Source organism: Lynx canadensis, chromosome A2 (genome assembly GCF_007474595.2).
Source record: "Lynx canadensis isolate LIC74 chromosome A2, mLynCan4.pri.v2, whole genome shotgun sequence".
In the NCBI taxonomy this organism is placed as follows: domain Eukaryota; kingdom Metazoa; phylum Chordata; class Mammalia; order Carnivora; family Felidae; genus Lynx; species Lynx canadensis.
In genome coordinates this window covers 163788149-163814907 of record NC_044304.2, presented here as the reverse complement: position 1 = coordinate 163814907, position 26759 = coordinate 163788149, and the positions used below count along the sequence as shown (strand labels likewise).

The following is a 26759-nucleotide window of genomic DNA, read 5'->3' as shown; positions in this document are numbered from 1 at the left end:
ATGGAGTTGAATACAAAATCTGCATGAATTTAAGATCAACATGTTGTTTCAGGTAAATTGGGAATCCTTAAAGGTATAGTTCTTTTCCATTGTTGAGATACTTTAGATATGGTCACGACACATTGTTGAGGTCAAAGGAGAATAGTAGTTTCTAATGATTTTCATTATTGCACAGCATCTGTTACCACAGTTTCTCTATTACAGAGGTTTTTAACTTTTTGTTACGACCATTTTTGACATTCCAGTGATGCCTTTGAATTCTTTCTTGATGTTTTCTATGCAGAACCAAAAACGTAGTATTACAAGGAAATCAATTATATTTGAAATATAGTTACTTAAAATTATGGTTTATATGCTTCTTAATGCATTAGTAAACTTAGCAACAGATCTGATAACTACCATAATTTTCAAGTATGTAATGATGAACATAAATGACCAATGAGGTGTGCACAGCAACTTTGATTATGAAAATAATGTGAGTTCGGTTGGTGACAAAGTCACGGTAGTGCTAAAAAGTGCAGTTTGCTGCCTGTATCAAAATGGAAGGAAATGCTAAATTTCATTTAGCTCTTAATGTAAAACAGAGACCTCACGTTTAAAAAAAAAAAAAAAAAAAAAAGGAGCCTCAGAATTAGACCAGTGATCTCTCAGCATGGGTCCCTCTCCCAGTGAGAGACACAGTTAGGATTTCGAGTGTTGTTTGCTCTTGTTCTGAGTGCTTTGAAGAGGGGCTGAGGGTAGTCCCTCCGTCAACCAGAGTGCTGTTGACTGAGGCACACGGACAGTGAGTGATTATTTGGATCCAGAGATCATTCCAGATCAGGACTGTAATGGGGGCAGGGAGGTGACAGATAAATCAAAAACCTGAGTAAAAAAACTTAAAAAGCATACATTCTAAATTGCAGTGGTACGTAAGTACTGATGTACAATATTTGATATATAATTTGGACATTATGTTTGCTGTATTAAAGCATTTGGTAACTCTCGAGGAAGTGTTTTCATTAAAGCAGTAATGTTCTGTGAAGTTTTTATAGCTCTAATTAGCATAAGTCACATTTTGCCCAACAGTTTTAGCCTTACAAGACTTGTTCTTGGTCAATGACAAATTTTGATTTGCTTTAAAATTGAGAGACATCTCTTAGTTTGGAATACAAAATAGGCTATGGATTTTTTTTTTTTTATTGCAGAATAATTATGGACTTACAGTATCATATGAGTCTTAGGTGTACAACGTAGCGATTTGATATTTATATTATGAGATGGCTACCACGGAAAGCCTAGTTACCATCTGCCCCTGTACAGAGTGTCACAGTGTTACTGACTGTATTCCCTCTGCATTACATTCCACCTCCTCCTTCCTTCCTTATTTTGTAACTAGAAGATTGTACCTCTTAATCGTCGTCACCTATTGTGTGCATTGTCCCCCTCCGGGCAATGATCGGAACAAGAGATAATTTCCTAAGAATTTATGTCAGAAGTGCCTTCGCTACATTTTTTATCCGGAAGACGTGAATTAATTTTATTTTAAGGCACAGTGAGGCCTGTAATAGCGAGACCCCAGGAGCAGCCCGGTTGGCAGCTGGCATCTTTCCGCAGCCTCTTGGTGGTTGTGGTGGAGGTTACGTGATCTCCGCGTCTTCCTCTCACCGTGAGTGAAGTGGGAGCAGAAAGCGTCCCCACCTCACGACTGCAGGGTGACAATTGAGTGGGGCTTTCGCACGTGTTGCTGACGCCGTTGCGCTTTCTCCCTGGAAGAAAACATCGTTATGCGCTTAAAAGCAGTTTTCAAAACACAAGCAAAATGCTTTTCGTCCTAAACGCTCATCATGTTGACACTCAGTACTTCGTTTCCACAGGTTCCCCTTTATGGGCCAGTCGGTGACCGGGGCGCAAACCAGCGAAGGCCAGAGTCTCCTCCCGCAGGCGATGGCCCAGGTACTGCCGCTCGCGACCAGTGCCCGTAGCCGCCGCGTTTCCCTGTGTTTCTTACCGAACCCGACTCTCTAAGTCAGGCCACTTTTAGAAAGTAGTAGAAACCGTAAAACACTGCCAGAATATATCACTGGCTCAGCAGCACCAAAGACGTTTTGTTACTTTTTAAGGCAGAGACCAGTTGAGGTTAAAAAATCGACAGTTTCTGAAAAGGACCTATATAGTTAAGAGTTAGGATGTCATTTGGAGGGAAACCAAATGCGTAGGGTTCGGGGTCTTGCTTTTGTTTACTTTGAACTCCACCAAAAAACCGTTTTCACGCCCTACGTTTTAGAATTCATCCATGACATTTAAAATGTAAAACTGCTATAAAGTAGAAAATAATGATTATAATCCTTCTACTTAGCTATAGATAGTCGTATTCTGTTTATTCCTTGGAATAATGTAGTTTTTTTAAGATACTTTACATTCGTAATAATCAGGTTTAACTGTCATATTTAAACGTTTAGTGCCAAGCAGTGTCCAGAGGAGTAGAGCTGTTCGTCACGAAATGAAGTGTTTTCTTCACTGATAGTTTTTCACGTATCTGCCTAGGGGGGAAAAGAAAGGGAAAAGCTACCTACTATCCATGTCTTTTGAAATGTTCTTTTTTGCCGTGACATTTGTACTTTAGATTTACTATGCCGATAATACATTCTCTTCATTATTGAAGAAGAGAGAGGCACCATGTGATACAGTGGAAAAAGCATAGTCTTCATAGCGGAGTTAAAACTCTCAGTTCCGCTGTGAATGTCCGGTACACCTTGGGCGAGTTCTTGAACCCCAGTTTTCGGATCGGTCAGATGTTTCACCACCTGCTTTGCAGTATGACACGGAGTCATGAAGTTTTCTGGCTGCTGGTAACACTGACAGTTGTGACCTTGTCTGCAGCTCATGTCCAGCACCACTTGTAACAACTGAGTAAATGTTTTTCTCAGAGTTAATCTTATTTGTCAGATTGTTGCCAAGGAATCGTTAGGTTAATAACTGTTCAGTCTCCCTGGAAGAAATAAGGCATTTAATTAGAAAATAAGACTAATGTTTTTAACTAGTGTATATTTGTTTTATTATTTGTGCATGTTAGAGACAGTGGTTTTTGTTTGTAAATAACTTTGTGTTACAGAGTGGAATTGAGTAAATCTGGAACCTGAATTTGTCTTAATTGCAGGAAAAACTGGGTAGATTTCATCAAAAAGTGGAATTTTATGTGGATCTCTAGCTAAATACTAACAATATTTCGTGTGCCCTAGTATTATATTTCTGATGAATAATCCCTTACCTCAAGCATAATTGTTTTTCAACTAAAATCTAGAAAATAGTTCAGAGATAGTTCTAAGTTTTCAGAAATTAGGTTGTCCCCACAAAATTTGTCCAATTTTTATAAAGATTGAAGCTTTAGAGATGTCTTAGGAAACTAAAGGGGTTTTCCCCCCTTCCATTTCTTTTTCTTTCTTTTTCTTTTTCTATATCTTTTTTTTTAAGTTTTTCCCCCTTTAACTGAAATGTGGAATAAACCTATTTGTAAATTTTACTTATTTTAGGATGGCAGTATAACACATCAGATTTCTAGGCCTAATCCTCCAAATTTTGGTCCAGGCTTTGTCAGTAAGTATAAATCTAATAAGTTATGTGTTCTCTGGGGATTGCTTGTTTGCGCTATTTTTGTGTTTTCTTAAACAAAAAAAAAAAAAAAATGGAATTAGCTTAGGTGTGTTATTTTAAGTCTAAGTGCCCTCATCTTTAATGAAACATCACTGCCCTATTAGGCATCTTTTCCTGAAGGCATGTATTTTCGTTGCTTTTTTTCTCTGTGCATGAAGAATTATAGCTAGAGATAAGTATTTTAATACAGAAAAACCATCTTCCCCATTCTCTTCAATAATGTTGTTGTTTTTGTATATAGATCGGGCACTTTACAATCTGTAGAATTAAACCACTTCTCGTTCTCATGACTGTCTCCCTAAGTGACAAGGACACTAAATGGGAACAACAAAGGGAATATGCTTAGAAAAAAGTTGGGTTAGCAGCATGGTGTGAAGGTCAAGGTTGCAAGATGCCGTGGAACCCTTTCTAGTTATCTTCAGGGGTCCCAAGGTGGTTCAGGATAGTATTTAAAGTTCTCCCCAAACTGAACCTTTCTGAAATCTTCAGACTGTTTAGCTAACTTTTTTTTCACCATTATTTTTCATTTTGCTCACCTCTGCTCTCCTGGTTCCAGAAACCAGAAAGGCTTTCCTTGCGGTAGGTCTCATTCTACCAGAAGCAGAACTTCTGAAATCTTGTGAAAAAGCCTGTTCTTGAAAAATGCCCTTCAAATTTAGTAGACTAGATACCAAGTTCGTACATGTACTGGAACTTCTGGGTTTAGGAACAAACCCAAAGTGTGACCTTTTGAAATTACCCCTGCATTAATCATAATTATAATTTGAATACATATTTGCATTAAAATCAAGTAAACTACTATAACCAACTGGCTTTTTCTGGCTTTATTGTGCCCATTGGCTTTGGTTGGATTCTTATTGTATGACAATATTCTGTTATCATTGATGTAATTTTTCGGCTAATGTCCTTCTTGGAATTGTATTTATTCATTTCTTTGTCTTATAGTGAGTCAAAAAGGTATATTTTGAATCTTAGTACCATAAGATGACTTTTTTTGTGTTTTTGGGATTTGGCATCAGTAACGTAAAGTGCCCTTAAAGAATAAAGAAGGAATACAAAATGAAGAGAGTTAACTATTTGGGGAGATATTTATGACAGTCATAAAAGTAGAAAAGAGTTTATTTGGTTGATAATTATTCTATACCTTTGCTTATTTATAGAAGTATAGACTACAAAATTCATAAAAGTTACCAGTGGTTTTTAACTTACGGATTTCCTTTATAAAACGTAGGCTTCATGTCGGTCCCATCTAAAAGAGGTCAGGCTCCCTTCCCTAAAGTTTAGGGTATTTTTTCACTGTTAAGAAATAGGAAAAACCTTATAAACTTATGAAAATTAGCATGGGAAATGATACCTAATCCATGCTCTGGACCTTAATAGTACATACCTAACTTTGTTTCTTTGGAACATTTAAAAAAATGTCTTTAAAAAAACCCACAAATACTTAACATTCTGTAAAGTTGAGTTAATGCAGTAAACATATATAACTTGACAGACAGTTTGGCATGTGGGTTAGAGAATTTCGTACTTCAGTAGCAAGAAGTATTTCGTTAGATAAAAGTCTTGTGCTTTTTAAAGATTGGAGTTACAGTATTTCTAAGTATGAGATTAACACGTGTCCTAAAACCTGCATTCTTTGGTTTCCTCGAATAAATATTTTTCTAAAGTCTCCTATCTAATAGTTATATTATGGTCTAATACTTAGTATTGTGTTTTCATACCACCTATTACACGGTCATGGTGAAACTGCATTTCCTTACAAAATGGATCTGTGTAACTTTCATATTGTTGGATTCTTTAGAAAATTAACACAGACGAATTTTTCATTTTTCCTTTAGATGATTCACAACGTAAACAGTATGAAGAATGGCTTCAGGAGACCCAACAGCTTCTTCAGATGCAGCAGAAATATCTCGAAGAACAAATTGGCGCGCACAGAAAGTCTAAGAAGGCCCTTTCCGCGAAACAACGTACTGCAAAGAAAGCAGGGCGGGAATTTCCAGAAGAGGATGCGGAACAACTCAAGCATGTTACGGAACAGCAGAGCATGGTTCAGAAACAGCTAGAACAGGTAGTTTGAAGCATTCTTTCATGGGATGTTTTTCTTGTTTCTTCTCGATATCTTGGTCTTAAAGTACATCGGTATATCTCGTGTAAATGAAAGACTCATTCCTCAGAAACGAAACCGTTTTGCTGTTACCTTCCATTGTAAACCAGATGTTTCTCAAAATGTTCATACTGAAATAACAATTATGCTTAAAAAGAAATAAAAATTTAAAATTTTTATTTAAAATAAAACAGCGTTCAAAATGGATTAAGAGCCCACTGCTAGTAATTACCCACGTGAATTAAAAACTTAGGTTTACGTAAAAACCTATATACAAATACTAAAAGCAGCTGTGTTAATAGTCACTAAAAACTGAGAACACTCAAGTATCCTGTAGTGATGAACAGTTGGACAAAATGTGGTATGTCCATACACTGGAATATTACACAGCAGTAAAGAAGAACAAACTTGATATAGAAGAACCTGGATGGATCTCAAGAGCCTTGTGCTGAGTGAAAGAAGCTAATCCAGGGAGATTATGTCCAGATTCCATTTACATAACACTCTGGAAATGACAAAATTACAGGATGGACGACAGTTTAGGGGGTGCCAGGGCTTAAGGGTGGGGGAAGGAGAGTTTGACGACAAAGGGGAGGCATGAGGGCATCTTCTAGGGTGACAGAACTCTTCTGTATCTTGATGGTGGCGATGGCTACAATAATCTCTGCGTGCGATAAAGTTCATAGAATTGTACACCAGAAAAGTCAGTTTTACTTCTATCAATTTAATTTTTTTTAATAAAATTGAAAAGTAATCCAGATGTTAATAGGAGAAAGAGTAGACTGACTTAATAAAAATCAGAGCACTGTCAGTGTAGTGAACACTCTGGTAAACACGTTCACATACGTTGTCTTCTTTAACCTTGTCTACAACTTTTTGAGGAAGCTAGTATTGTCACCGTTTTACACGGGGAAAGTCTGGTGAGTCGTCACAGAGGTCGGTGACATGTTGGCTCCTAGCTGATTATTGGGTTAGGGATTTGGGGCCCAGATGTCTCGTCTCCAAGCTTTTTAGCTACGACAAGAATGTGCCAACAGTAAGGTGATTGTAACATAATCCGTATTGTTTAAAATTAGGACAGTTCTAGAGCGGGAGGGGGGTTCTCTCAAAATTTACTCTGTGGGTCCGTGTTTATTGCAAGTGAAATTCTTACAACGATAGGTGTTTCTTACAAAGTATTTTTAGCACTTTCATTGCCTTCTGGTGTCTTCCTATAAATTCCTTATGATGAGGGCCTAGCTTTTGCATGTCCATGGCCAAATCCTATTGAGAAGCTAATACTGTACTTGGGAAATGAAACACGTCATCTGTTACTGTACGGTTGCCAGCAGTCCAGTGTAATCTCGTTAAGATCAGCGATTGAGGATAATGTGTTAAAGAGTATTTTAAAATGTCACGGGAAAGGCACAGATGACCTCCTTTCTGTATTCCAGCTAATGCTCTAGGTACGTTCCATGTACTGCTGCCCCACCAGGCCCGTGGTACTTCCCCAGTTCTAGCCAGTCGTTGGTCAGGAGAGAAGAAAATGATAGCTCTACGGGCCCTGGAGACCCACCAAAACCCTTATGTGCAGAGAACGTGCTAGTCTGTCTGGGAAACTGAAGACAATAAGTTGAAAACATTTAGAACCACTGGGCTCGGTGTACTAGTGTAATATGCATCTAAAATTGGATGGTTCCAGAGGACACGTGTAGCCCCTGGCATCACTGCCTGCCCTTCTTGAGCAAGGTGCACCTCGGGGCCTGGGTTACATCTTTAACTGAAAATGGTCTGTAGCATCTGGCACATCGGGGCACAGGGGTCTTGGAATGAGTTCACTGACACAAGCCAGTCGTTATATCAGGAGCCTGTTAGGGACCATTCAAAGTATTCCCTCAACGTTTTGGATATTTTTTAGAAGTATGTTATTCCTTAAATTCAAAGGGTTTTACCCACCCGGTCTTTTTTAACCTGGAGGGGAGGGTGGGTGTGGTGCACCTGCCGTTATTTCACACATTTCACAGTGTCTTCCCACCTGTGTGATTTGATGCGCTTCAGAAATGAAATCTTACTTAAATGGTTACAGCTTCAGTTAAATCTTGGTCATTCCAACCTTGTGGATTAATGTACCTTATAAGACTTGTATCTTACCTTTTGATGTGTGGCTCAGATAGTTTATGACTCTCATAGTAAGAGTTTTAAAATATGTTTTTCCAGAAACATATTTTGAATTTGTTTTGGGGATGTCCCCAAAACAATCTAACGAAGTTTTCACAGGTGACTTTAGGAAAATCGTGTTGTTAAAAAGATTGGCCGTCCTTGGTGCTGATCAGTCTAATTTTTTGCGATTCTTGCCTCTGTAAGATCTAGCTGCCTTATGTATAACCCCCACCATAATCATCAGCCGGTGCTTTGGTTTGATGCCTGTGGAATAAACGAGTAGGCCTCGCTTTATCATTCCAGATCCGCAAACAGCAGAAGGAGCATGCCGAGTTGATAGAAGATTATCGGATCAAGCAGCAGCAGCAGCAGCAGCAGTGCGCCATGGCGCCGCCTCCCGTGATGCCAGGGGTCCCGCCCCAGCCGCCCCTGGTTCCGGGTGCCACCCCAGCTGCCATGAGCCAGCCCAGCTTCCCCATGGTGCCTCAGCAGCTGCAGCACCAGCAGCACGCAGTGATTTCTGGTCACTCCAGCCCTGCGAGAATGCCCGGTTTGCCGGCGTGGCAGCCTGCCAGTGCTCCTGCCCACCTCCCCCTCAATCCTGCCAGGATCCAGCCTCCCGTTGCCCAGTTACCAATAAGAACTTGCACGCCGGCGCCAGGGACGGTGTCCAGTGCAAATCCCCAGAGTGGACCGCCCCCACGGGTGGAGTTTGACGACAACAACCCCTTCAGTGAGAGTTTCCAGGAACGAGAGCGGAAAGAACGTTTACGAGAACAGCAGGAAAGACAGCGAATCCAGCTCATGCAAGAGGTGGACAGGCAACGGGCTCTGCAGCAGGGGGTGGGGGTGCCGCCGCATGGCCCCATGCGGTCCCAGCTTCCATTCTACAGCTCCGACCTGCCTTGTGACTTTACCCAGCCGCCACGGCCCCTTCAGCAGTCTCCGCAACACCAACAGCAGATGGGGCAGAGCATCCAACAGGGATCTCTTAATTCCCCTCCCACCCCAACGTTCATGCAAACCAATGAGCGAAGGCAGATAGGGCCTCCCTCGTTCGTTCCGGACTCGCCGTCAGTTCCTGGCGGAAGCCCCGGCTTCCATTCTGTTAAGCAGGTACACGGAGGTCTTTCTGGGGCCAGCTTCCAGCAGTCCCCAGCGAGGCCTCCTTTTGCACCTGCTTTACCCGCGGCGCCCGCAGTAGCTAGTGGCAGTCTCCCGTGTGGCCAAGACCCTGCCGCAGCCCACGGACAGAGTCACCCAGGGTCGACCCAGTCGCTCATTCAGTTGTATTCTGACATAATCCCAGAAGAAAAGGGGAAAAAGAAAAGAACAAGAAAGAAGAAGAAAGACGACGATGTGGAATCCACCAAGGCACCATCCACTCCCCACTCAGATATAACTGCTCCCCCCACCCCGAGTATCTCAGAAACTACCTCCACACCCACCGTGAACACACCCGGCGAGCTTCCTCAGCAAGGAGAACCCGAGTTGGTGGAACCCGTCTGCCCGTCGACTCCCAACACGGCCGCCGGCCAGCTGTGCGCAGAGTTAGAAAGCAGGCTGCCCCAGAGTGAGTTAGCTCAGGGAGCTCCAAACCAACCCGCCTTCACGGAGTCGGAGGCGGAAAAGCACTCCGTGGAGACCCCTGCCTCCACGGAAGAGGTGACGCTGGAGACCGCCGAGCCCCAGCCGTGCCCCGGCCAAGATGGGCCTGACCTGGAGGAACGAGCCGGAAATAAGGTCGAGGAGAAAGCCGGGGCTGGTCCTGTCTCCTCAGGGCAGAGCCCTCCCCATCCTGCTGGGGCCCCTGCTGCCAAAGGAGATTCGGGCAACGAGCTTCTGAAGCATCTGCTGAAAAATAAAAAGTCATCTTCCCTGTTGAGTCAAAAACCTGAAGGCAGCTTTTGTTCAGAAGATGCGTGTACGAAGGATAACAAAGTGGTTGAGAGGCAGAACCCAGTCGAAGGATTGGTAAGTGTGCTCCATGAAAATTCCAGCTTGCGTTTTCCCCTCTCGTTTTAAATCACAGTCACGACACATTGGTGCCAACCACTATATTAATTCCAACGTGGTTCTGCAACTTTCTTCTCTAAGAGGACAAATTTCAGTTTTGTTGTTTCTACCTCTGTGGAGCCCAAGTTTTGACTCACACCCATAACCTATATTAAGTAATAATTTACTTTTTTTTTTTTTTATCAAAGACCTATAGTAATGCACTTCATATGTAACATGTGTCTCATTAGTGCCACATTGAGTTTCGAACTAAAGCAAAAAGTGGATGTCAATGTCTTTATTGCAAATAGGTGTGCAGTTTCTGTTAACCTCTTTGAAATACAGAAGATTGCTCCTGCACCCCTGTCAATACCCTTGGGAGCCCTCAGGGGTAACTCATATTGGGTATCCGTTGTGTTGCAGTGTATTAATACTTGATGTCACACAAATGGAATCTTCCACAGAGATATTTTATCTTTATAGTTTCCCACGTATCAAAATTCTGCCCTTTCCAAGCTACAAAACATTGAGTTTGCGTGTGTGTGTGTGTGTGTGTGTGTGTGTGTGTGTGTGTGTAGGTTCTTTGTGAATGTACCTTTTGCAGGATTCCATCCCTTGCGTTTCAGTGAACTTGCTTGAGCTCTTTCCCAAATGGGGGCTTCTGGGTCCTAAGAGTTGGTCAGCTTCGAATGCTCTTGCTTCCTTATGTTTCAGAAGCTGCATTGCCATTACTGGTGTATTCATAAAGCTTTCCCTACAGTGTTTCTCAGTTGGGATATTACAGTTTTCATTTTTTAATTGAATGGGGTGAAGTGGTATATTTAGTTTAGATTTTCAATTTTAAGGTTGTTAATGAAACCATTCTTTTTGCAAGTGTTGGCTTTGTGTTTTCTCTTGTCTGACAATTTTGTCGAGATTGAGTGTTGGCCTGATAGATTCAGGTAATTTTTGTAAATGTGAGTGGTAATATTTTTCCAGTCCTGTTTGTCCCCAACCAAATATGCCCAGTGTGTAGCCACTTTCTCTGCTGCGTCCTGTGCCCCTAGGAGCCCTGAGCTCCTTGCAGAGTCCCCGAAAGCTCTTGCTGCCTTCATGCTTCCCTGTATGGTCATATGCTGCTGTTTCTGCCTGCTTCTCTCTTGTCTTTTTTTATATCTGGTCAGGGTCTACTTTTCTTTTAAAACTGGGTACTAGAATCATCTTCTCCAGACCTTTCTCAGTTCAGCCATTCTCAAATATGTGTCAGTGGCCATGTGCTCACACAGTAGTCTCTATACTACCACTTAAATAACTTCTTGGAGGGCATAGGGTGTATCTTGACCACCTTTAGATTCTCAGTCCTTAGCACATAGTAAGTACTTAGTGTATTGAATTGAAGCTAAGTCCTAATACTGATGATTCTAGGTTTAAAAACCGTAGAGGATGTTAGGATAGAAAAAGGAATGAGATCAGTCCTGTGTGTATAAATGCTTGGTCTGTGTCACACGGTTTCCTATCCATTTGGGAGGGTGGCAGGGGGTAGAGGTGCCGCCTTACCGGGGCTGATGATGCCTTACCGTATCCCAGGTAGGTAGCCTGTGCTGAGCGCTTGTCAGAAGATAACATTTAGTCACGTGGCAGGAACACTTACTATCCCCATTTTACAAACGATGAAATCCATCTCCTTTGTAGTCGCACGGAAGGCAGAGTTGTCGCGGCAGTAGTTGGATAGACCCGCTTTCCCTCCGTGCTGTCTGTTCCTTCACACATAAATTGGGGTTGGGAGAAGAGCACCCTCCTGGTTGCTATTCAGCCCTGGAGCCTTCCTGGAGAGTGTACGAGGTTACTCCTCAGCCGGTATGAAGATCACGCGTCATCACTTAGCAGGAGTGTGGTCTGGGGGGGGGGGGGGGGGGTTCAGCCCTTCTCTGCCGTGGTTTCGTCAGCTGGACACAGGAAGAATAATATTGTTCCCTACTTTGTAGGGTTAGCAGGGGATTAATGGAGATAAAACACACTGTGCTGGTAGTAAAAGGTGCATATCTTTGACCTGCCAATTCCATATTTAAGAACCTGGCATAAGGAAGATAAAATGCTGAAATATGCAAAGATGTAACCAGCTGAATAGCTAATGTCCTGTCTCTAATAGAGAAAAAAAAAGAAAGAATTTAAGAGAAAGAAAATAAATTTAATTTTTTTTTTTCCTCCGTTTTTATTTATTCTTGGGACAGAGAGAGACAGAGCATGAACGGGGGAGGGGCAGAGAGAGAGGGAGACACAGAATCGGAAACAGGCTCCAGGCTCCGAGCCATCAGCCCAGAGCCTGACGCGGGGCTCGAACTCACGGACCGCGAGATCGTGACCTGGCTGAAGTCGGACGCTTAACCGACTGCGCCACCCAGGCGCCCCAGAAAATAAATTTAAATAATTATTTCTTTTTTTTGTTAATTTTTTTCATGTTTAGTTTTGTGAGAGAGAGAGAGAGAGAGAACAGCAGGGGAGGGACAGAAAGAGGGAGGCACAGAATCCAAAGCAGGCTGTAGGCTCTGAACTGTCAGCACAGAGCCCGATGTGGGGCTTGAACTCAAGACCACGAGTTCATGACCTGAGCCGAAGTCAGATGCTCAACCAGCTAAGTCACCCAGGTGCCTCTTGAATAGTATCTATAAAGCTATATCTGAATGAGATTTTTGTGGGGTTTTTTTACAGACATTAAAATTTATGCCATATAAGAATACTTAATGTCATGGGAAACAACATGTCAAGCCACTAAAATAAAAGAATGTGTGTCCATTGTGTTTTTAACACAATGTGTGTAGCCATAGGTAAAAGGTTGAACACAGATATATTAAAATACTAACTTTTTATCTCAGGCAGACATTTGGATGGTTTTTAATCTTTTGTGCTCTCCTATAATTAGAAGTTTTCTTTGAAATGTAGTAATACCTGCTTCTAAGGGTAATTGTGAGGCTTAGAGATAATGTCTGCAAAGCACTTAAAGTGCATGACCAATCCACACTTAATAAGCAACTACGTTATTAATGTCTTAAGAGCCAGTAAGAAATTCTTAGGTCCTTGCTACTCAGAGTGCAGCCCTGGGGACCAGTAGCATTGCCCTTGTGAGGGATGCAACTTCTTACTCTCCAGCACAGACTTCCCAATCAGAATATGTTTTTAAATAAGATCCCACTTGATTCCTACGCATATGGATATGGAGAGACCCAATTCTAGGCCTGTGGTTCTTGAACCTTGACTATATCAGCATCCCCTAAAGAGCTTGTTGGAACACAGGGTGCTGGACCTCAGTCCCAGAGTTCCTGGTGCAGTGGGTCTGTGGTGGGACCGGGGACTCTGCATCTCTAACCAGCCCCAGCTGGCCCTCCTTTTCCTGCTCTGGGAACTACTCTTTGAGAACCATCCATCTCCCCCTGGGATGGGTAGTCTGAGTCTGCTTAGACCTTTTACCCTTTCTTTTTTGAGCTTAGAGTGATGTTTCCATTTTCAAGTGGTTGAAAAAAAAAAATCTAAAGACGAGAACTGTTTCACAACAGGTGACCATTATACGAAATTTAAGTTCAGTTTCCATGAATTTAAAAAGTTTTATTGGAACACGGCCATGCTTGTTCATTTCGGAGCGTTCTGTGGCTGCTTTGGAGTGCCCAGGCGGAAAGTTGACTCACTACAGCAGGCACTACATGGACTGCGGAGCCTGAAATATTTACTGGTTGGCTCTTTGCAGAAAAACGTTGCCACGCATGCTCTGAGCCATTCGGAGTAAAACTGGAAACTAGAATTTTCAAACCCGCGAAGATTCCGTGCAGAATGCGTGAAAAGTCTAGCATAGCAAAGTATAGCTATGAAGTTTAGAAATAATGGCCCCTAAAAAAATCCCCACAGTTTTTTAGGTATTTTTAGGTATATAAAAGCCTCTTCAAGAACTGGTTTATTCTCACTTCTTAGCCATTAGGTAAAGACAAAAGAAGAAAAAAGGTTTATTTGCTATCATACAGGTCCTTTTTCACTGGCTGTAAGCATGTGGTAGTCACTAGTCAGTCGCATTAACGATCGGGAGCTGATTTGGATGACCAGCGTTGTTTGTTTTTACTGATCTGAGGCCAGCCGTTCGTCTCAGCCCGGGTGCACAGGCTCTGGAGCTTGTCCGTGGTTTCTGCAGACCTTGTGATTCCCCCATCCCTAAGGGGGACCCAAAATGAGTCTCGGCCCACTCCGCAGAGGCCAGCACAGCCGTGTGGCTAAGAGCGCGCCTTGCCCCAGAGCTGCCAGAGAGCAGGGACAGGGAGCCCCGGGCGACGCCGGCACCCGTGGGGTCCGGCCGAGGAGGGACACTGGCTCCGCGAGGGAAAGGAGCCACCCTTAAGCATCCCGCCTTTTCTTCAAGCTTTGCGGCTCGCCAGTGGCCATACTTGAGAATAACGTTTGAAAACGGGGATGGCATCTCAGAAAACAGACCATCTGATGCCACTGCCTTTCCTCAACTTTTAGTGCCCCTGTGAGGAGGGTGTGTCCTAGGGTGGAACCGGGTTGGCGTGAACTGCTCAGTCGAACACGTGAATGCTGTACTTACCTCTTAACCTTTCCAATCACGTCAGCAAACCCTGGGGGCTCAGATGCAAGGTGGTTTTGGATGTGGCAGCAACCCCTTGCCGAAAACGGATGGAGGAAGTGAGACCAAGAAACCGCGAAGCAAACGGACTCAGAGGGTGGGGGAGAAGGCCGCACCGCGCTCGAAGAAAAGGCGGAAGGACGAAGAGGAGAAACGCGCCTTGTCCTCTGCCACCGACACCTTTACGCACCTGAAGCAGGTGAGTCGCTCGTAGCCACTTCTTGGGAAAATGTGAAGAAGTGAGGCATCACATGCGTGTTCAGCCCTGTGAAACTGAAACCTTATCACCGTATTTCCTAATTAAAGTAGTGACAGGGTAAGAGATGTGTCACCAAGGAGTCTAGTAGATTTCCTAGCTGGAAGCAAAAGCGCGCGCCCAAAAGTTACGGTGGAGATAGGTGGACTGGTAGCTGACAGTCCAGCTTTCCAAACTGTGTTCAGAAGCGGCCTCGGGACCAAGAACGACCGTCGGTGTCACTTGTGACTCTGAACGCAAGGAAACGCGGCTGCTGGGCTCCCCTAGTGAACTCTATTCTTACACCTTTGTAGTTGTTACAGAAGGTGGGAGACAGCCACTACGAGTGCTCCTGGGGGCCCCCGGCCTCCCTTCACGCCCCGATTCTTGCCGAGCAGACATAAGGAATGTGCTTTTTTTGTCGGCTGCCTGGCAGTGTCCCTTTAAGGCAGATCAGAATAAAGCTCATTTTTAAATATATCTCAGAGATTCTGTGGTCTCTCTCACTTATTCTAACATTGTGATACTTGAAATTTTTAAGTCTCATTTTTCTCAAGCCTTGTTTGACTAAGTTGCCTCGGGTCTTAGAAAAGTTGAGAAGCACTCTGTTTTGTTTACCGTGTACATTACTCTTCAATGTGTTTTTTAATAGCAGCTCTCTCTGCTCCCTCTAATGGAACCAATCATTGGAGTGAACTTTGCGCACTTTCTTCCTTATGGCAGTGGCCAATTTAATAGTGGGAACCGACTTCTAGGAACTTTTGGCAGTGCTACCCTTGAAGGGGTTTCGGATTACTATTCTCAGTTGATCTACAAGGTATGTTTCCTCGCCAAGGTCTTACCTTGCTTCCTCTTTGGATACCATATCAGAATTGGTAGAGCTTGTCTTGTTTTCCGGCTAATCTTCGAGTTTCATTTCAACTTTGGTTCAGCTAAAAGGTTAAAATTTCACTGGATGAAGAGTCTCTAACATAAACATTTGCAATTTTACGTAGGTAAGAGTTCACACAGTGAAGAAATCCATTATGTGTTTCCACGGTAGAGAAAATATCTATTTTCCTATAACCTTTGTTAACTCTTAAGGTGAATCCAAATTCATAGTAAACAGAATAAAAATGCAGTTAGCAATTTTCCCTGAAAAATGAAAAAATCTAAAAATGTATTTTGTCTAATAACTGAGGTACTAATTACAAGTAGACATTAATTCTTACACTACTAAAATATCTAACTCAAATTTATCTTTTGGTATTAATTATTTTAGCAACATTTTTATAGCCTCAGTAGACATTCTTTACTTCACATCTGACTTGTGTAAAATGATCTTTTTGCAGAAATATTTGAGAGTATCATCATTTTTCTGGAGGGCTTCTCTTCTTACTTTAGTATTAAAGTCATTCTCTTGTGACGCTCCGTTTATTATCATTGTTGGCCTTTCTCTTCAGTCAGAGCCTGTCCTCTTATAAATGCTTCTCTTCCAATACAAGCTGTTCTCCAACACAACTTCATTACCTTCACGAAATGCCAGATCTTTGCGAGATTTGGAATTTCACCTTGCCCTTGATTTTCATAGTGTTATTGGTAGATTCCAGCAATCCCTGAGAGACTGATCAATCAATCAACAAATGACAAATTGATGACAAATGCAAAGCAGAGAGAAGTGTTTGGAGGGAGATCCATTTGTTAATTATTTAGACATTTAGAGTTATTGTTACGACTTTTGCTTCTTATAGAGGTTTTGGACAGTCAAGATGCTAATATTGAGGCTATGAGTTGTAATTAGAGGATTAAGACCACAAATTCTCAAGTTTGTTTTTTTGTTTTTTTTTAATAGAACTGGGGCGTATCTTAATGAAAATTGAATAAAGGAATTTTTGAGAACTTTTTACAATTTATTGCTTGAATTTTAAAGCTGTCTTTCACTGGCTATAACAATGAAATTTAAAAAGGGATGTATAGAATAGAATAATGTAACTTTGCTTCTTAATTTCAAGGCTTGAATACTCAAGCGGGGCAAAGTAAGCAAATAGATAATCTGTCCATACCGTCATGAGTATTTCTTCCACCACAAAACCTCCTGGCCTCGTACGTGTACTCTTTCTTCTTGCTGTGCGTTTAGGAATGAAGATCCATCTCAATAACATTTCTGTAGCCTTGCTTCCATGTGCTAAAAATTCACAGAACTAAGTTTTAGCAAGGTCATGGCATATCTGCTCTGTAGCATATAATTTAAAATTTTTTGGTCTTCTGCAGCAGAATAATTTAAGTAATCCTCCAACACCCCCTGCCTCTCTTCCTCCTACACCACCTCCTATGGCTTGTCAGAAGATGGCAAATGGTTTTGCGACAACTGAAGAACTTGCTGGAAGAGCTGGCGTATTAATGAGCCACGAAGGTATGACGCTTGGTCTGCCCGTTGGCGCCTTTGAGGAGTGTGCCTTTGCCGGCTGTGTGTGGTGAAATGTCAGTCGAGTCGTCATGTTCCACCCATGTATCCGTTTGAACTGAACGTGTTTTTCCTTATGTGTGTTTGCTTTTCCAGTTACCAAAAGTCTAGGACCGAAAGCATTTCAGCTGCCCTTCAGACCACAAGACGACTTGTTAGCCAGAGCTATCGCTCAGGGCCCGAAGACCGTCGATGTGCCAGCCTCACTGCCGACACCGCCTCATAACAATCAGGAAGAATTAAGGTAGAGTTCCTATCTTCTCGCATACTCTTTAGTTACTTCATTTAAAAAAAAAAAAAAAATAGATATATGTATATGTATATATATATATATATATGTATATACCTCTTTGGCATCATGTCTGTAGGGATAGTGTGTGACAACATTTAAGGGGTAAAATTTGGTGAGAAATTTTCTCAAACATACTTTATGAAACGTTCTTACTATCAAATGTAATTAGTTTATGCATTGTTAAATTCCTAAATGGTATAGGAAGTTCAACAAATAATCAAATAGACATTAAGGCAGTGGGAGTCTCCATGCAAAGTATTTCAGAGATCATTGTCATTCATGGATGTTTGCGGCTGTCCAGAATAAAAGAGCAGCAGTCACAGATATCAGAGACTGCTTTTGTGGAAGAGAATTTAAGAACCGTCTTGTCCAGAGTTTTGTAACTTCTTTGTCTCAGTTCTTTGGACCTGAGATTCTGTCTGGGGAGAATCCGCTTCCCTTAGTAGTTAACCCAACAAGTTAAATCCAAAAAGGCTCTTATGTACTTTGTCAATGATTCTCCCTTCCTTCCAAAATCTGGTAACTACCCTCTGTTTGTTGAGACATCATTCAGACTAAGTCCCTGCTTTATTAGTGCTAAAACTACGGACCAAAGAGGAGTAATAAGTCTTCCAGATTTAGAATCCTGGTCTCCTCGTTTTCTTCTGCATCTTACTGCTACAAATCGCCAGATTTCCAGGGAGCAGTTGTGGGAGGCAGCCTCATAGGTGTGTATGTTTGCTGCCCTGGGGTGAGGGATCTGCTCCACTCCTGGATTTTGCAGGGACTCCGTCTGGAAGCCTCTCTCAGGTTTCCTCACAGTGCTCCTGCACCCATCCTCCCTCCGCACGACAGCATCTCTCCTGGGGGACCAGTGGGAGACCCCAGATTTGGGAGGTATCCTACAGCATTAGCTTGAGGCTACACTTACGCTCTGACCTCAGTTGCGCTGGTTAACCTCTAGCTTCCTGGGCTTGACCATTCTCTTCTTTTCACCATACTTGATCGGTTAAGAAAAGTAAAGGCTTATGACCACAGTGACCAAGTTTCCCCCATGTTCCCGCTCTGCACATCGGCACAGCGGGCTCTGCGGGTGTGCCTGTGGGGCGTGTGGCCTGGCTCTTTCCTTTCCCGCGGCAGACTGCTCCCACAGTCTCCGGGATCTGGAACTTGGCAGAGGTAGGAGTATCCGTCCTTTCTCTGCCACGTTGTAACCTGAACGTTAAATCTTTTGTTGGCGGGTCTTGAAATATAGATTCTGGAGCTTCAGTCAGATGAAACCTACCGTTTAAGTTGAATGTGTTTCTCGTATCTTTTTCCGGGAGATTTCTCGCTTGGCCCTGAACCTGTTCGTTGCCTTCTTACATTATTGCCTTTATCCGAAGGACTCTTACAGTCATGCTCACGGGTGGGGCTGGGTCGGTGCAGGAAGCCCCCACCTTCACCCCGCCGTGGTGGGTTTGCACATGTCGGCGTGTCGTGTTTGTCCTCCTCTCAGGATACAGGATCACGCTGGTGGTCGGGACACTCCTGACAGTTTCGTTCCGTCGTCCTCTCCTGAGAGTGTGGTTGGGATGGACGTGAGCAGATACCCAGATTTGTCGTCGGTCAAAGAGGAGCCCCCGGAGCCTGTGCCATCCCCCATCATCCCGATCCTTCCTAGCAGTACTGGCAAAGGTAGGGGAGTACTCAGCCGCGTTGTTTCTCCTCCAGTGTGGCAGTTGACTGATGTCCACCTTTGGGTTCTCAAGAGCATTAACACTCAACCCACCTTTCCTTCCTTCCTCCCTCCCCCCTCCCTCCCTTCTTTCCCTCTCTCCCCTTTTCCTCCTTCCTTCCCCACCCCCCCCTTTAAGGTTTGGAATCTAGAAGGAATGACATCAAGACTGAGCCTGGCACTTTATTTTTCACACCGCCTTTTGGTTCCTCTCCAAACGGTCCCAGATCGGGTCTTATATCTGTGGCGATTACTCTGCATCCTACAGCTGCTGAGGTGAGGAGGAAGCAACTTTTTCACGTTGGAAACCCTGTCCCTGTCTTTAAAGGTGTGTCAGGTGGCTGACAACAAGGCGTGTGCAGCAGGGTCATGAGGACAGAAGCTCAGAGTTAGGTGTAGGGTCAGTAGTCACCGTAGCCGTCTAGGCTGCTTCCGAGCGCCACGGCGGGCTTGCCGGAGCCAGGGCAGAACGAAGCTCGCGTTCTCGTGTTTTTATTAAAGCGTGTGCACTGGAGAGAGAAACCTTTTGATGAGCACACATATAAGATGAAGCAGTGAGAAGGCATTTTATCAACCACAGAGGTTTTGGCAGCCGCTGCTGTCGAATACTACTAAATTGCCGAGAATCTCTCTCATCAGTTGTGAGGATGTTGGCAGCCACGCTGAGCCCAGTGATAGGCCGTGTTGGCCACCGTCAGAACCTGGTGCTGGTGTGACAGCGCCCATCCCCGTGGGCTGTCGCAGAGCCGGGCAGAGACCACGCCCAGGAAGTTTCTGCCCAGCTGTGAGAACCGACAGGGTCTAGCTCCCTCCTGGTGGTGGCGTCCGTTCCGCCCGTCACATAGGAAGGTAGCTGGAAGAGGTCGGTGCTCGTGCAAATACTTAACATCAGCTGGGATCCCCGTGTGAGGATTTCCCTTTAGACAGGTGTTCTTGGGATGCTGCACCATTCAAATGACTTCTTCCCCGAGACTCTTAAGCCTACGTAGACGTGCTTGGGTTTGCTCGCACTTTACCACTGTACGCGTCCCACGGCTGGCAGCCACGGAAGGATGCAGTTGGCTTCCGTGGCTCGCCGTTGCCCTCGGTGGGGGTGACGCAGCGTTCACGCCTCTGTTTCAGAACATTAGCAGCGTCGTGGCTGCGTTTTCCGACCTTCTCCACGTCCGAGTTCCTAACAGCTATGAGGTCAGTAATGGTCCAGATGTTCCATCCGTGGGTTTGGTCAGTAGCCACAGAGTAAACCCAGGCTTGGAGTGTCGACAGCATATATTTCTTCGTGGGCCTCCGCCAGGATCTGCAAACCCTCCCAGGTCAGCCAGCTCTTACCGGCTGAAGCCGCCCAGCGTGCCGTTCCGTCCAGCGAGCGATGGTGAGCTGCTCCGCGTCCCGTTGACCCCGAGTTCGCCCTTGAGTCCCGGGTTAAGCTGGTTCTCGTTAAAATCCCACTTTAGTTTTTAACAACTACCAGGTGACATGTTGGTGTGTGGTCCTGGGTAAATTAACCGTCCGCGGGCGTTCTGTCGTCTGTTGGGTGCTGGCCTCAGTGGTCTGGGATGGACGTCCTGTCACGTCGTCCCCCAGGAGGTGCTGGGACGCCAGCTCCCCGAGCGCCCGCCGCACCGACCGCCGCTTCCCCTGTCGCACACGCGGCTGGCGTCGGCAGCGTGTCCCCTCTTCCTTCCGCCCCCCGTGAGGCCTCTTCCCGTGGCCGTGGCCGTGCTGGCACCTGCCGGCTCCTCAGACCTGCCCAGCTGCCCTGCGCCGTCCCCCTTGCCCCGGTCCCTCGGAATCTTGTCCGTCCCCGCCCCGCCCCCACAACCTGGCAGCTTCCGCGCGGGCCTCCTCTGGGAACCCCGAGGGTGGTCTGTGTGGGGTCTTTGAACTCCCGGCCTCCACCTGCTTCTCTCACTCCCGTCCCCTGTTCTCCCTTTCTGCCTTCACGCCCTGCATGAACGCTGCGCTCCGAGCGTGCCCGGCCTGCATCCCCACGTCTTTATCTGGGCCCTGGGACTCTGCTCACCCCTCTGCGACTTCCCACATCAAACTTAGCCGCCTACCTGTGCCTCTTCATCCTTCATAGAACATTTTTCATCGTCTTAACCCTCAAGCAAAAGTAGTACCCACCTCCCCTACCCCCACCTCACACGTAGGGTGGATGTTAACCCAGCATGGTGCATCGCTTTTCTCTCGTGCTCGCACGTTCGAGCGGTTCCCCGGCTGCTTGAGAGTACGTGTGCTCCTGTAATACGTGCCCTGTAACCGCTCGAAAAGGATGATAGAAGGGAAGTTAAGTGAGCCGCGTTGTGGGTTGGTACAGTGCAGTTTTACACCTTGTACCACATCGTGTTATTGGTCACCTGCGATCACCAATGAAAGACTCCTGCATTTAGGTCTTTCTGGATATAAGGATTCCGGTATCGCAGAAGGCGCGGCCCTCAGACCACAGTGGTGCTGTCACTGTAAAGTGGTTATTCTTGGAGGCGGCGTGAGGAAATCTTTCAGAGATCTGGCCTTCGTGAACAAGGTACTTCAGCATTCCTTCTGACCCCACCACCCGCCTCCACCGAAAGGGTCCCACATGCTGCTTTTTCGCTCCTGTGTCCGCGAGAGTCTGCCTGTGGGGGGCTCCATGGGACCCACATTCTGGGAAGTAGCCCCAGCATGTGCCGGACATGCTTTAGGTTAAAACCAAATAGCTACCGTGGACTCTCCGGTTGGATACTATGAGAACAATGTATTTCTAAAAAGAGCGAATATGGATCATCGAGTTTATTTTCGTAAATTTATTTTCTCTTTGGCTAAATTTTTAGATGCCAGGTATTGGCGTGTGGTTTTTTTTTTTTTTTTTTTTACTTTTAGGACAGAGAGCTGTTTTCACTTTTAACGTAGCATAAAAACCAACAATGCACAGACCTTGTTTTTACGAAATTTTGATTTGTTGAGATCCTTACACATTTCTCTTTGCTTTTCAGGATTCCCGAGAAAGCTCCCACAGAGTCGAGAAGGACATTGTCTTCTGTAGTAATAACTGCTTCGTTCTTTATGCCTCATCCACACAAGCAAAAAACTCAGAAAGCAAGGTAAAATTAGGCTGGTGTCTGTTAGCGAACAAGGTATAGCGAGTGACTTCCGTGCTCTTGGGTTACGTTCATGAACAGAACAGGTTCATAGCTCTCTGCGTGCAGGAAATCGAGGGAGATGTGCTGCGGGTGGAGGCAGGGAGGCCTGTGCTGTTTCAGAGAAATCCCGCTTCCACGATGAGGGGAGTAGGCTTGAATTCTGTCTTGAAAGTTCAGAATTGACTAAAACACGAATAGTCCCACAGCCTTTAGTTGTACTTAATTAAAAATATCTTAATTGAATTACAACAATAATTACAACTCGTATTGATCTTACCCTGACGGGAAAACCTGTTCATAAACACAATTTAAGTCCCCTCGTGTATTTTGGGGAGAAAGCATCGTGTTCACGTCGTGGTGGAGATGGTCTCCTTTACTTGCCTCCGTGTGACTGAAGTGTATCTGAGTGTATGGCTGATGCGGGGAACCGTCCTTAACCATTCATGCTGAAGGAAGCCTTCCCGTGAGGTGGTGCTGACAGCCCTTCCTGCAGATCACTGTTCTGTCTTTGCCGGAAGAAGGTTCTGGAGACTCTTATTTTTGTAATAGGCAGTAGTCTCCAGTATAATGAAATCAAGCTATATGTCAAATAGGTTTAGACTTGAAATTGAAATACGTCAGCCTCTGTAAGAAGAGGAGTTGGTTTTTTACCAGATAATTTTTTAATTTGGTGCGCTGTTCCTGCCTGCTTCTGGAGTTACGGGAGGTGTGTCTCTTCAGATACCTGGCTGGGAGCTGGGGGGCAGTGAGAAGAGGGGAGCCCCGTGGGTCGGGGGTGAGACCGTGTCCCCGGGGAAGAAGTCCTGGGGCATCTCTCTGAGCTCACCTCTTCAGGCAGCGGGGTCGGAGCCGGGCAGCCGTGGAGAAGAGTGACGTGTGATGTGAGGGCAGGGACTGCTGCCCCTTCGTTCACGTCTGTGCCGATTAGTTCAACCTAAGGTTAGCAGTCAGGAAGTTCAGAGAGTGCGGAGAAGCCCAGAGAAGGTCACGTTCCCAGGTTCTCGTTTGGTTTAACAAAAGACACCGCTCCATTGTACGAATTAGCTAGCCCCTCTTCAGCGTGGAAATTTCTGGGTCTCTCCTGGGTAGACGGGAGTGTCCGAGAAGGTTTAGGAGCAGAATGTTCTCCAGAGATAACGGCTTTGTCCAGCAGGCCAGGGGAGGGACCCCCAGCACTGTCCTGCCCTCATCAACGCCCTCGGGGTTGGGCGGCCGTTTCTGCTGTGTGCGAACCCCTCACGCTCACTCGGAGAGCCTTTCCCTGCCCCCCGGGCCCAGGCCCTGTGAAAGCCTGCCGCTCGGCTTGCTCTAGAGCTGCTCTTGTTTCCTGTGCAGGAATCCGCCCCTCCGTTGCCACAGTCGCCTGTAAGAGAGACGCCTTCCAAAGCGTTTCATCAGTACAGTAACAACATCTCCACCTTGGACGTGCACTGCCTCCCGCAGCTCCAGGAAGAAGCTTCTCCCCCCGCGTCGCCCCCCATCACTTTCCCTCCGGCTTTTGAAGCAGCCAAAGTAGAGGCCAAGCCAGACGAGCTTAAGGTGACAGTCAAGTTAAAGCCTCGGCTAAGAGCCGTCCACGGTGGGTTTGAAGATTGTAGGCCGATTAATAAAAAGTGGAGAGGGATGAAATGGAAGAAGTGGAGCGTCCACATTGTAATCCCCAAGGGGACATTCAAACCCCCTTGTGAGGATGAAATCGACGAGTTTTTGAAGAAGCTGGGCACGTCCCTTAAGCCCGACCCTGTGCCCAAAGACTATCGGAAGTGTTGCTTTTGCCACGAAGAGGGGGATGGATTGACCGATGGACCGGCAAGACTGCTCAACCTTGACTTGGACGTGTGGGTCCACCTGAACTGTGCGCTGTGGTCCACGGAGGTCTATGAGACCCAGGCCGGGGCCTTGATAAACGTGGAGCTGGCGCTGAGGAGGGGCCTGCAGATGAAGTGCGTCTTCTGCCATAAAATGGGCGCCACCAGCGGATGCCACAGATTTCGGTGCGCCAACATTTACCACTTCACTTGCGCCATTAAAGCACAATGCATGTTTTTTAAGGATAAAACGATGCTGTGTCCCGTGCACAAACCAAAGGGAATTCACGAGCAGGAGCTGAGTTACTTCGCGGTCTTCAGACGGGTCTACGTTCAACGCGACGAGGTGCGACAGATCGCTAGCATCGTGCAGCGCGGAGAGCGGGACCACACCTTCCGCGTCGGAAGCCTCATCTTCCACACGATCGGCCAGCTGCTCCCACAGCAGATGCAGGCGTTCCATTCCCCCAAGGCGCTCTTCCCCGTGGGCTACGAGGCCAGCCGCTTGTACTGGAGCACCCGCTACGCCAACAGGCGCTGCCGCTACCTGTGCTCCATCGAGGAGAAGGAGGGGCGCCCGGTGTTCGTCATCCGAATCGTGGAGCAAGGCCACGAAGACCTGGTCCTGAGCGACTCCTCCCCTAAAGGTAACGTCGCGCCTGCGTGCCCCGCAGAGACGGGTCGCGCCCGGGTTCCGGTGCGCTGTCTCGTGCTTGCCTCAGACCACCTCAGCACAGATGTGGGGTTTTCACGGACACGTGCAAATCTTCGCTTCTTTGAGGTATTGCACCTGCTGTCCTCGCCGTGCCACTTTGCCGAACCTACTCAAAATCAGAGTATGTGTTTGAGCACACAGTTAGGTGATAAACCGGTGATTTGTACGTGAAGATTACCTGTTGTCTGCACTGGGGCCTTCCGGGTCAGAGGGCGGGAGCCATATTCAAAGCATCTTCTGTACGTTGCCTTGTATGAGTAGCGTCAGACGTTAAACATATTAGCAGCGAGTAATTAGACGCTTAATTTTGACCATGGCGTGAAACCTAAGCGGTCATTTTATTGATGCAGAAAGTACTGGGAATTGCTTTTTTTTTTCCAGCGATTTTTATAAAAATGTATGAAAATGCCCTGAAGATAATTCTAGTGGAAATACCAATTTCCTATTCTAATTTAAATCTGAGAAAAAAGAAATGTATTTCTATACACTGCTAATTAGACTATCATTTAAAAATTTAAAGTTACGTGCCTAGTAAGAAGATGAATGAACTTCTTGCGTGAATTTGTTACATTAAACTTTCTTTCCACTTTCACTGTTTAAGTTCCTAAATGTGACACATTCTTCCCCCCAAAATTTCCTAAAGTCTTTGACATAAACTGCCATCTGACCAGCGGATAATACCAGGTTTGTCGGGTCACTGCCTCCAAGGCCTTATGTGGAAACTGGGACGTCTTGGAGGCTCAGTCTTCATTTTGCTCCGGTTTTCGACTTTATCCCGTTTTCCTCTCTGTTGAGTGGAGAGCAAGTTTGTTGTAAACTGTTTTGTTTTTGTTTGTTTTGGCCACATGTAGGTGTTTGGGATAAAATTTTGGAGCCCGTGGCATGTGTGAGAAAACAGTCTGAAATGCTCCAGCTCTTTCCAGCATATTTAAAGGGAGAAGACCTGTTTGGCCTAACGGTGTCCGCAGTGGTGCGGATCGCGGAGTCCGTGAGTATCCTGGGCGAGATGGGGCGTCAGATCACCTTTCTGGTTGCGCGTGGTGTTCCCTGGGGGGGGACCGTTTTAACACGAGCCGTCACGGTCCTGATACTTTGAGGTCGTGCTCTGCCTGTGCATTCGCTCCCGCCTCCATTCGTGTCTCTCGAGGCACCCGCGACGCATCGGAAAACCTCAGTGAATGTTCGTGGTCACTCCACGAGGTGGCTCACAAGTTTCAGGGTCTCTTCAAGGGCAGGGGCAAGGACGGAGCGTTGTTTTGTATTCAGGCAGCGCTGGGTGGGGGAGGGGACCCTCGTCCCCTCTGCTTCCTCGCGTTTCCCTGCACTTAGCAATGTTGGTGTGTCCAGTCCCCGACGCCGGGGTGCTGGTGGCCACGTTCCTGCCCCATGCCAGGGCCGGTCACCAGAGGGCAGTTGGATTGCAGGAGCACCAGGCCGTCTCGGACATGTCTTTGCAATCTTTTAGGATTACAAGCCTGTTTGCCAGTGAGTCTACACAATGCTTTTGGGAAACTGCATGATTATAAGGCAGTATTTTGAATAAGAAAAAATCATCGATGTTCGTGGGTTTTGTTTCGGTTGCAGTTTTGGTTTTTGGAGAAGCAGAGGACACCCCAAAAGCCGCTGAGTTATGTGCCCACTTTCTTGCTTCGGTAGAAGCAAGGGCTCTAAACGATACATGGGTTTCAGGTCTGTAGAGAAATATGTTCACAAGTAATAAATTCTAGAAAAGACTTTTACCATAAAATTATTTTACAAGTAAATTTCTTAGGATACCACCTACACTCTCAGGGAATTGAGTGTGATAACTCGTGGAAGAAGTGAGAAATCAAGAAAGTAGACCTTACAAAATGTTGTTTAACTGTATTTACTTTTAAAACTCCAAACGAAGATCTAAAAGTTGAAAGAAAAAAGTTGTGAAGTAGTCCGCTCCCCACGCGTGGGCCGGAACAGTCAGATCCAAAAACCGGG

At 45.6% G+C, this 26759-nt stretch overlaps 1 protein-coding gene across 6 annotated transcripts in view; it reads left to right on the top strand.

Moving 5' to 3' along the window:
* Window positions 1-26759, top strand: part of KMT2C (lysine methyltransferase 2C) — a 286865-nt gene that overhangs the window by 250489 nt on the left and 9617 nt on the right. For all 6 annotated transcript variants that reach the window (XM_030308867.1, XM_030308865.1, XM_030308864.1 and 3 more), the window contains 15 exons: window positions 1857-1935; window positions 3513-3576; window positions 5472-5704; window positions 8183-9853; window positions 14464-14676; window positions 15365-15529; window positions 16963-17104; window positions 17252-17399; window positions 18925-19103; window positions 19283-19419; window positions 20266-20515; window positions 21537-21670; window positions 22119-22226; window positions 23601-24720; window positions 25640-25776. In XM_030308867.1, coding sequence (XP_030164727.1) covers window positions 1857-1935; window positions 3513-3576; window positions 5472-5704; window positions 8183-9853; window positions 14464-14676; window positions 15365-15529; window positions 16963-17104; window positions 17252-17399; window positions 18925-19103; window positions 19283-19419; window positions 20266-20515; window positions 21537-21670; window positions 22119-22226; window positions 23601-24720; window positions 25640-25776 — 4780 coding nt within the window. The remainder of the gene's footprint in view (window positions 1-1856; window positions 1936-3512; window positions 3577-5471; window positions 5705-8182; window positions 9854-14463; window positions 14677-15364; window positions 15530-16962; window positions 17105-17251; window positions 17400-18924; window positions 19104-19282; window positions 19420-20265; window positions 20516-21536; window positions 21671-22118; window positions 22227-23600; window positions 24721-25639; window positions 25777-26759) is intronic.